The sequence below is a fragment of the Barbatula barbatula genome, assembly GCF_947034865.1.
Source record: "Barbatula barbatula genome assembly, chromosome: 3".
NCBI lineage: Eukaryota > Metazoa > Chordata > Actinopteri > Cypriniformes > Nemacheilidae > Barbatula > Barbatula barbatula.
The window spans coordinates 3,327,127-3,339,199 of NC_136764.1; the positions used below are offsets into that span (position 1 = coordinate 3,327,127).

The window sequence follows — 12,073 nt, forward strand, 5'->3', positions numbered from 1 at the left end:
CCTGAAAAGGGCTCGCTCTTTAGAGAGATGCCTTGGAGGTTGCCGAGACGCCCAGGGGAAGTCACAGGAAAAGGGACAGTCCGCTGCACCACGTCGTAAGACCAGCAACACGTAGAAATTTTCTGCGAAGTCGTCAGCATGAGATGCGAAGGCTCCGAAGAACAAAAGGTGAATGAATGCGGCACGCCGGCTCCCTTTTATACCCGGATATCCGGGGGCGGAGTCCGGCATGCAAATTTCATTCGCCAATTTTCATTGGCCTGTTCAAGTCAGTCAGAGAAGGTAGGTTCTCAAGTCAAACCCCATTCTGTCGACACAACGTCGAGAGACCGACAGAAAGGGAACTGCAGGTAAATGACTCACTCAGCTGTTCTGGATTCTTTGATCACTGGCAGAAGCCTCAGAAGACATTCATCTGATGGATCATATTTCCTCAGATTAAACTCATCCAGCTTCTCTTCTGAGTTCAGTAACACAAACACCAGAGCCGACCACTGAGCAGGAGAGAGACGGACTCCAGCAAGACTAAACTCATCTCCTCTGTTCACATATGTTTGTACTTCCTGCACTAGAGAATGATCATTGAGTTCATTCAGACAGTGAAACAGATTGATGGATTTCTCTGGAGAGAGATTCTCTCTGATCTTCATCTTAATGTACTCGACTATTTCCTGTTTACTGTCAGAGCTTCTTCCTGTCTGTGTCATCAGATCTCGTAAGATTGTCTGACTGGACCCCAGTGAGAGACCCAGAAGAAATCTGAGGTAAAGATCCAGGTGTCCGTTCTCACTCTGTAAGGCCTTGTCCACTTCACTCTTCAGTAAACCACTCATGTTTGATCTCAATCCGCTGAAGTTTTCTGATGTTTGCTGAAGAAATGACAGAAACTTGAATAAAGCAGCGAGAAACTCCTGAACGCTCAGATGCACAAAGCTGAACACCTTCCCCAGGTTCAGTCCAAACTCCTCTCTGAAGATCTGAGTACAAACTCCTGAGTCCACTGACGCTTCTCTAACATCAATGTCACACTCCCTCAGATCCTCCTCATAGAAGATCAGGTTCCCTTTCTCCAGCTGTTGAAAAGCCAGTTTTCCCAGAGACTCAAGACTCTTTCTAGCCTGCTGAAGATCTACCTCACATTTCCCATCATACTTCTGACTCTTCAGTTTGATCTGAAACATCAGGAAGTGTGTGAACATGTGAGTGAGAGTCTTGGGGATCTGTGCTGGACTCTCTGCTTCACTCAACATTCTCTGGAGAACAGTGGCTGAAATCCAGCAGAAGACTGGGATGTGACACATGATGTACAGACTTCTGGATGATTTCACGTGTGTGATGATTCTGTTGGCCAGACTCTCATCATTGATTCTCTTCCTGAAATACTCGTCCTTCTGAGGGTCATTGAATCCTCGTACATCTGTGATCAGATCAACACACTCAGGAGGAATCTGATTGGCTGCTGCTGGTCGAGAGGTGATCCAGATCAGAGCAGAAGGAAGCAGATTCCCCTTGATGAGGTTTGTCAGCAGCACATCCACTGACGCTGATTCTCTGACATCAAACAAACTCGGATTCTTTGAGAAATCTAGAGGAAGATGACACTCATCCAGACCATCAAAGATAAACACAACTTTATAATCATCAAAGTCTGTCAATCTCCGTTCTGTTGTATCTGTGAAGAACTGATGAAGAAGATCCATCAGACTGATATTGGTCTGTTTGATCAGATTCAGTTCTCTGAAAGGAAGTGGAAATATGAAGTGAAGATCTTGATTTGTTTTTTCTTCAGCCCAATCCAGAATGAACTTCTGCACAGAGACTGTTTTTCCAATTCCAGCGACTCCTTTAGTCAGCACACTTCTGATGGGTTTGTTTAGTTCAGGTGAGACTTTAAAGATGTCATTACATTTGATTTGTGTTTCTTGTGTCTCTGATCTTCTGGATGCCGTCTCAATCTGTCTCACCTCATGTTCATTATTGATGTCTTCACTCCCTCCCTCTGTGATGTACAGCTCTGTGTAGATCTCATTCACAAGTGTTGAGTTTCCTTGACTTGAGATTCCTTCATTCATTCTCTGGAATTTCTCTTTTAGTCTGGATTTGTGTTTCTTCATGTTTAAAGGGGCCAATTCTGTTGTGTAAGGGAAAACAAAATAAGTTAAATGCATGAAATGACAAATAAAAAAAATAATCCACAGGAATAAATTCATGAATCTCTTACTGGTCTGTAGTTTGTCAGCGAGGTCTGTCTGCTTCATCTTCCTCAGGACGTTCAGTGTGATCTTCAGAAACATCTCTCTGACTCTGATCTGATCTTCATCATCCTTCTCTTCTCTCTCAGAGCATGATGGGTAATCTGGACTCAGTAGACTCTTGAAGATCTTCAGCTCTTTCTTCATCAGAGAGATGAGTTTGTGCTCAAGCTCCTGAAAACATTGTTCAAACACACATGATTTTGTTTTCTTATGAGGGCAGAAAAAGGTTTTAATCCTCATTTTAGTGAACAAAATAGCTTGAATCTCATTTCATGAAACCTGTAACACATTTAAACACTATAAACACACATCAAAACTACACAAACAAAATCATATTTTCTTTAATTCATATTTTGCCTTCAAATGATTCTCAAAGCATCAAATACACATCAGCATTGATAACACACTGAGATCTATTTCAAATCAATATGATCGTGACTTCTTACTACAATGAATCAGTTTGAAACTAAACATCTAAACATGTTTCAGAATCATCAGTAATAATAACAGTAATCTGTGTAAAGCTGCAGTACGACTGACAGTAAAAGAATCTCATGAAACGCCCCTTAAACATACAGCTTTGATTTTGGCCTTAGAAACATATTTTGGGGTAAAATTATTTTAAAGCCTCATTTGAAGAAGAGCATCTACATTTCTGAATAAACTGTGAATGAAACATGATTTCGAATGTAAATCGTTGAATGTAAAATAAATGATTTTTAATCAAAGCAAAATACTAAAATAGACACATTCTTTAAAAGAGAATACTGTCAAAAAATCCCTAATAAATATTTATATATAAACGGTTGTTACACAGTAATTGCTTTGCATCCATTTCTCAACTTTACACACAGACAAACGCTCACACACAGACATTTACATTTATTCATTTGGCAGACGCATTTTTCCAAAGCGACTTACAAGTAGTTTTTTACATTGTCACATTACTGCAGAGCAATCAGGGGTAAGGTGCCTTGCTCAAGGGCCCTTCAGTCATGACCTGCTGGCACTGAGATTAGAACCAGCAACCTTCTGATCACGTGTCCAACGCCCTAACCCCCGCTCACAGCTGACCCACAGACAAGCGCACACAGACAAGCGAACACAGACAAGCGCACACAGACAAGCGCACACAGACAAGCGCACACAGACAAGCGCACACAGACAAGCGCACACAGACAAGCGCACACAGACAAGCGCACACAGACACACACACGCACACAGACACAGACATAGATAGAAGACACTTAGCAGCAGAAGCATACAGAATTGTGTAAGTTTATTTAAATTGTGTCTTGTTGAGTTTTAGTACTGTGTTAAACTGAGAAATCGCTTTGTATTTACTTCCGCTCTGTCACGTGGTGAAACCGCCTGTAGTATCGTTTCTTCGTTCGCTCTAGGGCTAGTTTAATTGGTTTGCTTTGTGTGCGTGTGTCATCTGAGGGCTGGGCCTGTTGAATTAAAGTAATTAGACAGGTATTTAAAAAGCCCTCATCGCGTGAAGACCAAAGAGAGTAAAGACATCGACTCTACCTGCGCGACTCCACCGAGCCCGGGACACCAACAGGGCACTTGAGTATTGCACTTCTTTTTGTACCTATTTTGTTTTGTGTTAACACTTGCACTTTTTGTCTTACTTGTTTGCACTAATACTTAATCCTTTATTGTTATCTTTAATGTTTCTCCCTATTTTCTTCTCTTTTCTCAATGGTTTGAGTCCTACCTCTCGGGTAGGTCATTCAGAGTATTCTGGAGAGATGAGGTCTCCACGTCCCAACAGCTCAACACGGGGGTGCCACAGGGCTCAGTGCTTGGACCGCTACTCTTCCCCATTTACATAACATCCCTCGGCTCAGTCATTCAGAAGCATGGCTTCTCCAATCACTGCTATGCCGACGACACACAACTCTACTTGTGATTTCAACCGGACAAACGGACGGTCTCTGCTTGCATCGCGGCTTGCCTGAGTGACATCTCGCTTTGGATGAAGGATCATCACCTGCAGCTAAACCTTGCAAAAACGGAACTGCTTGTGATCCCGGCCAACCCAAAGATTCACCACAACCTTGCCATTCAACTAGACTCATCAACTATTACACCGGCCAGCGCAGCCAGAAACCTGGGAGTGGTAATCGATGATCGGCTTAACCTCACAAGTCATGTTGCCAGCACCAACCGGTCCTGTAGATTCATCCTCTACAACATTAGGAAAATTAGACCTTTCCTATCGGAGCACTCTACGCAAGTCCTAGTCCAGGCTCTTGTCTTGTCCAAACTGGATTATTGCAATGCGCTTCTGGCTGAACTTCCTGCTTGCACAATCAAACCTCTCCAGATGATCCAGAATGCGGCGGCAAGAGTGGTCTTCAATGAACTGAAGAGAGCTCATGTAACTCCGCTCTTCATCAGGTTACACTGGCTCCCTGTTGCCGCCCGTATACAGTTCAAAGCTATGCTCCTGGCCTACAAGACCAACACCGGATCTGCACCATCGTATCTCCACTCGCTAATGCAGATCTATGTTCCTGCCAGATCGCTGAGGTCTGCAAAGGAACAACGACTAGTGGTACCATCCCAAAAAGGAAAAAAGTCACTCTCCCGTACCTTCTCTGGATCTGTTCCACATTGGTGGAATGATCTACCAGCTGCTACAAGATCAGCAGACTCGGTTGCCATCTTTAAAAAATGCCTAAAAACACATCTCTTCCGTCAACACGTCGCTGATTGATTTTTCCTAATTGTTTTCCCTTTCCTTCTTTAAAAAAAAAAAACACTTACTAACCTCACTATTCTTAGCTTTGTATACTGTGCTAGGCTTTAAGGGACTAGTTTGATGCACTTATGTATTTTGTTGCCTATGTTGTTATAATTGCTTCCAATGTTTCCTCATCTGTAAGACGCTTTGAATAAAAGCGTCTGCTAAATGACTAAATGTAAATGTAGATACACACACGCACACTCACTCACGCACGCACACACAGACACACACAGACACGCACACACACACAGACACACACACACTCACAAACACACACACACACACACACACACACACACTCACACACACACACAGACACACACACGCACAGACAGACAGACAGACACGCACAGACAGACAGACAGACACGCACAGACAGACAGACAGACACACACTCACCTTGAAAACAGACTCCATGTGCTTCCCTCTGAATGAGACATTTGTTGTGTTTCTGTAAAGTAACAATAAATGAAATATGTGTTTCATACAGTGAACACATGGATTAATGTGTGTATCTGTCAGTAAAGTGTTCAGTGAATATCTGCAGTAACATCAACAGCACAGACTCAGATCAGAGAATAAAGACTGATGAAGTGATTTACTCGTCTAAACCATCAGACTGTTCTCACCTCACATCTGGATCATCACAGTCTCCTGAACTGAAGTTAAGTGGAGGAGTCATTGAATCATCACTCTTCATGGACACACAGCTGAGGTCAGGAGATTCTCCACCAGTCAAACTAAAACAACATTTATGTAATGAGTTAATGCAATGTATCAGTAATGTGATAAATTTGTATAGTATATTAGAATAAATATAGGATATATGAACAAATAATATTTCTCATGCAGGCTCAGAAAATTAAGTTAAAAGTAATTTCTGCTAAAATAAACTATTATAGTTCAACATATTTGTAAGTACAACTATATTGCGTACATGTAATATATATTTTATGCAGAGGTTTAGCTAAAATCTCGTGCATCCCTGTTTGACGCAAGAAAACTAAATCTTTAAACCGTCAGACTGTTCTCACCTCACATCTGGATCATCACAGTCTCCTGAACTGAAGTTAAGTGGAGGAGTCATTGAATCATCACTCTTCATGGACTCAAAGCTGAGGTCAGGAGATTCTCCACCAGTCAAACTAAAACAACATTTATGTAATGAGTTAATGCAATGTATCAGTAATGTGATAAATTTGTATAGTATATTAGAATAAATATAGGATATATGAACAAATAATATTTCTCATGCAGGCTCAGACAATAAAGTAAAAAGTAATTTCTGCTAAAATAAACTATTATAGTTCAACATATTTGTAAGTACAACTATATTGCGTACATGTAATATATATTTTATGCAGAGGTTTAGCTTAAATCTCGTGCATCCCTGTTTGACGCAAGAAAACTAAATCTTTAAACCATCAGACTGTTCTCACCTCACATCTGGATCATCACAGTCTCCTGAACTGAAGTGAAGTGGTTCACCCATTGATGCTTCACTGTTCATGGACACAAAGCTGAGTTCAGGAGATTCTCCACCAGTCAAACTAAAACAACTTTTATGTAATGAGTTTATGCAATGTATCAGTAATGTGATAAATTTGTCTAGTATATTAGAATAAATATAGGAAATATAAAAAAATATTATTTCTCATGCAGGCTCAGAAAATTAAGTTAAAAGTAATTTCTGCTAAGATAAACTATTATAGTTCAACATATTTGTAAGGACCACTATTGCGTACATGTTATATATATTTTATGCATAAATTTAGCTACAATCTTACACTGTTAGATGTCGCTGTAGATTAGCAGCACATTACTGTAAAAATCCACAGTACAATACTGCATCTGTATATTACAGTAAAATACTGCAGCTCATAATGCATTCTGGGTAATTTTCATTGAGCGGGAAACTTTTACAGTAAATTTTGGTCTCGCTGTAACCTCGCTGTAGCTTTGCTGTAACGTGTAACGAAAGTGTGGCACAACGTCATCACGTCAAATCACACAGAGCCCATCCTGGCTGCAGCTGGAGGAGGATAATCGATTTCTGGCTGTTTGGTAAGTTTTTAGTTTGGTTTATTTTATGTGTTTCATACAAAAAATTATTTTGTTTTTGTATTTTGCACAACAGTTTGTCACAGTGTTGTTTTAAACTTGGAATGAGAGAGATATGGTCGCCAACAAACGTTGCTTCTACCTCAGAAATTAAACTAAGTCAGTCCACAGCTTAAACCCGTTTTACACATCTCACTTAATGAATATAGGATTATTTCAACCATTTATGAGGGTTTTGGTGAGTTTATTTTCTGTCGAATAGTTGAAGTTCGTTTATAATGGCAAGGTAAACCGACTTGTATTTGGTAATAGATAAACTCGCATTTGTGTTCAAATAAAATAATCTTTGACCAATTCAACTAAGATTCCTCCTAAATAAATCTCATACGAAATAACAAAGTCACTGTAAAGTAGCCCACACAGCTACCAAACTGCTTCACACAAAATGAAACGTCATATTTAACTGTGATGAGTGCGATCCATACAGATTTCATTACTAACAGATTTATAAATGTGTTTGCGGCGCTTATTTCTGTATTTACGGTATATCCGCAGAAGCAGATATGATGTTCTTTAGAGTGTTTTACATTCAGTTGGCCAAAAAGTTTTGTATACGACAATATATTTGTAGCGATATTGCTTCCAACACCTCAAATCAATGCACGTACTTTGCGAAAGAGCGCTGCTGACTCCGCCTTTACGTAATGACGCTGTACGGAAAGAGGAGCGCGATCAGCTTTAAATGCTTTTCCAAAAACACATTGACTTTCGCTACACCAACGGTATAGAAAATGCAATCCCAAATATTTGAACTCTTAATGTTAATGTATACAGGGAAAACATTTAAATGATCATTTTGCTACATTTTTGATTGACTATCTTAAGCGTATATAATAAACATGGTTTCTAAATTTCAGCAAGTAACATATCATTATATATTTCTTCTTACAGCTCTAACGTCACAGTTTGGTCCACTTTTGCACCCTGGGCTTATGAGTTTCTGTATTGACCATGTATTTATAATACAACTTTTATTCAAATTTGTTTCTGGTTTTACTTCTGACTTTTTAGTAACACTTACAATAAGGTTCTATTTGTTAACATAGGATGTTAATACATTTTAACATTTGGCAATACATTTTTTAATCAATTAAACATTAGTTAATTCATAATGAATTCTCAAATATAATTAATGTTGAAAAAAATATTGTTCATTGTTAGTTCATATTATCTAAACCATTAATAAATGTGATGGAATAAAACCTTATAGTAAAGTGTTACTGAATTTTCTTTCACCATTTACTTCACAATTTGTACTTATTTCAATGGCTAACAGATTTTGTTATTTTTGGCTTTTTTGTGTAACAGTCTCACCATTGATATTTTGGCTGGATTTGGTCATTTTTAAACCAAGCAAGTCATCCCAGGATGTCCAGTTACAACTGCAAGTCATGTAGTTTCTCGACAAAAATACCCACACCCACACAACACTCTCATACACACACAACTATCTCACACAGCACCACACAACACTCTCACACACACACAACTATCTCACACAGCACCACACAACACTCTCACACACACACAACTATCTCACACAGCACCACACAACACTCTCACACAGCCCCACACAACACTCTCACACCCACACAACACTCTCACACAGCACCACACAACACTCTCACACACCCGCACACAACACTCTCACACACACAACCCTCTCACACAGCCACATACAACACTCTCACACACAACACTCTCACACAGCCACATACAACACTCTCACACACAACACTCTCACACACCCGCACACAACACTCTCACACAGCCACACACACAACACTCTCACACAGCACCACACAACACTCTCACACACCCGCACACAACACTCTCACACACACAACCCTCTCACACAGCCACATACAACACTCTCACACCCACACAACACTCTCACACAGCACCACACAACACTCTCACACACCCGCACACAACACTCTCACACACACAACCCTCTCACACAGCCACATACAACACTCTCACACACAACACTCTCACACAGCCACATACAACACTCTCACACACAACACTCTCACACACCCGCACACAACACTCTCACACAGCCACACACACAACACTCTCACACAGCACCACACAACACTCTCACACACCCGCACACAACACTCTCACACACACAACCCTCTCACACAGCCACATACAACACTCTCACACACAACACTCTCACACAGCCACATACAACACTCTCACACACAACACTCTCACACAGCACCACACAACACTCTCACACACAACACTCTCACACAGCACCACACAACACTCTCACACACCCGCACACAACACTCTCACACAGCCCCACACAACACTCTCACACAGCACCACACAACACTCTCACACACCCGCACACAACACTCTCACACACACAACCCTCTCACACAGCCACATACAACACTCTCACACACAACACTCTCACACAGCACCACACAACACTCTCACACACCCGCACACAACACTCTCACACAGCCCCACACAACACTCTCACACAGCCACATACAACACTCTCACACACAACACTCTCACACAGCACCACACAACACTCTCACACACCCGCACACAACACTCTCACACAGCCCCACACAACACTCTCACACAGCCACACACACAACACTCTCACACAGCACCACACAACACTCTCACACACCCGCACACAACACTCTCACACACAACCCTCTCACACAGCCCCACACAACACTCTCACACACCCGCACACAACACTCTCACACACAACCCTCTCACACAGCACCACACAACACTCTCACACACCCGCACACAACACTCTCACACACAACCCTCTCACACAGCCCCACACAACCCTCTCACACAGCCACACACAACACTGTCACTCACCCAAACACCAACACTCTCACACAGCCACATACAACACTCTCACACACAACACTCTCACACACCCGCACACAACACTCTCACACAGCCACATACAACACTCTCACACACAACACTCTCACACAGCCACATACAACACTCTCACACACAACACTCTCACACACCCGCACACAACACTCTCACACAGCCCGCACACAACACTCTCACACAGCCACACACACAACACTCTCACACAGCACCACACAACACTCTCACACACCCGCACACAACACTCTCACACACAACCCTCTCACACAGCCCCACACAACACTCTCACACACCCGCACACAACACTCTCACACACAACCCTCTCACACAGCCCCACACAACCCTCTCACACAGCCACACACAACACTGTCACTCACCCAAACACCAACACTCTCACACAGCCACATACAACACTCTCACACACAACACTCTCACACACCCGCACACAACCCTCTCACACAGCCACACACACAACACTCTCACACAGCCACATACAACACTGTCACTCACCCAAACACCAACACTCTCACACACAACACTCTCACACACCCGCACACAACACTCTCACACAGCCACACACACAACACTCTCACACAGCACCACACAACACTCTCACACACCCGCACAAAACACTCTCACACACAACCCTCTCACACAGCCCCACACAACACTCTCACACAGCCACACACACAACACTCTCACACAGCACCACACAACACTCTCACACACCCGCATACAACACTCTCACACAGCCACACACAACACTGTCACTCACCCAAACACCAACACTCTCACACAGCCACATACAACACTGTCACTCACCCAAACACCAACACTCTCACACAGCCACATACAACACTCTCACACACAACACTCTCACACACCCGCACACAACCCTCTCACACAGCCACACACAACACTGTCACTCACCCAAACACCAACACTCTCACACAGCCACATACAACACTCTCACACACAACACTCTCACACACCCGCACACAACACTCTCACACAGCCACACACACAACACTCTCACACAGCCACACACAACACTCTCACACACCCGCACACAACACTCTCACACAGCCACACACACAACACTCTCACACAGCCACACACACAACCCTCTCACACAGCCACACACAACACTGTCACTCACCCAAACACCAACACTCTCACACAGCCACATACAACACTCTCACACACAACACTCTCACACACCCGCACACAACCCTCTCACACAGCCACACACAACACTGTCACTCACCCAAACACCAACACTCTCACACAGCCACATACAACACTCTCACACACAACACTCTCACACACCCGCACACAACACTCTCACACAGCCACACACACAACACTCTCACACAGCACCACACAACACTCTCACACACCCGCACACAACACTCTCACACACAACCCTCTCACACAGCCCCACACAACACTCTCACACACCCGCACACAACACTCTCACACACAACCCTCTCACACAGCCCCACACAACCCTCTCACACAGCCACACACAACACTGTCACTCACCCAAACACCAACACTCTCACACAGCCACATACAACACTCTCACACACAACACTCTTTCACACCCGCACACAACACTCTCACACAGCCACACACACAACACTCTCACACAGCCACACACAACACTGTCACTCACCCAAACACCAACACTCTCACACAGCCACATACAACACTGTCACTCACAACACTCTCACACACCCGTACACAACCCTCTCACACAGCCACACACACAACCCTCTCACACACCCGCACACAACACTCTCACACACACAACCCTCTCACACAGCCACATACAACACTCTCACACACAACACTCTCACACAGCCACATACAACACTCTCACACACAACACTCTCACACAGCACCACACAACACTCTCACACACCCGCACACAACACTCTCACACAACACTCTCACACAGCCCCACACAACACTCTCACACAGCCACACACACAACACTCTCACACAGCACCACACAACACTCTCACACACCCGCACACAACACTCT

At 43.2% G+C, this 12,073-nt stretch overlaps 2 protein-coding genes across 6 annotated transcripts in view; both read right to left on the minus strand.

The window, feature by feature from the left end:
* LOC306891679 (NLR family CARD domain-containing protein 3-like) overlaps positions 1-12,073 on the minus strand; it is an 87,753-nt gene that overhangs the window by 63,965 nt on the left and 11,715 nt on the right. For 3 of the 5 annotated variants that reach the window (XM_079452141.1, XM_079452142.1, XM_079452144.1), the window contains 6 exons: positions 6,453-6,572; positions 6,048-6,158; positions 5,643-5,753; positions 5,413-5,464; positions 2,222-2,426; positions 364-2,131 (listed from right to left, as the gene is read on the minus strand). In XM_079452141.1, the coding sequence (XP_079308267.1) occupies positions 364-2,131; positions 2,222-2,426; positions 5,413-5,464; positions 5,643-5,753; positions 6,048-6,158; positions 6,453-6,572 (2,367 nt within the window). The remainder of the gene's footprint in view (positions 1-363; positions 2,132-2,221; positions 2,427-5,412; positions 5,465-5,642; positions 5,754-6,047; positions 6,159-6,452; positions 6,573-12,073) is intronic. The other 2 variants (XM_079452143.1, XM_079452145.1) reach the window with 1 other exon arrangement.
* Positions 1-12,073, minus strand: part of LOC306891685 (NACHT, LRR and PYD domains-containing protein 3-like) — a 153,803-nt gene that overhangs the window by 16,176 nt on the left and 125,554 nt on the right. The window lies entirely within an intron of this gene.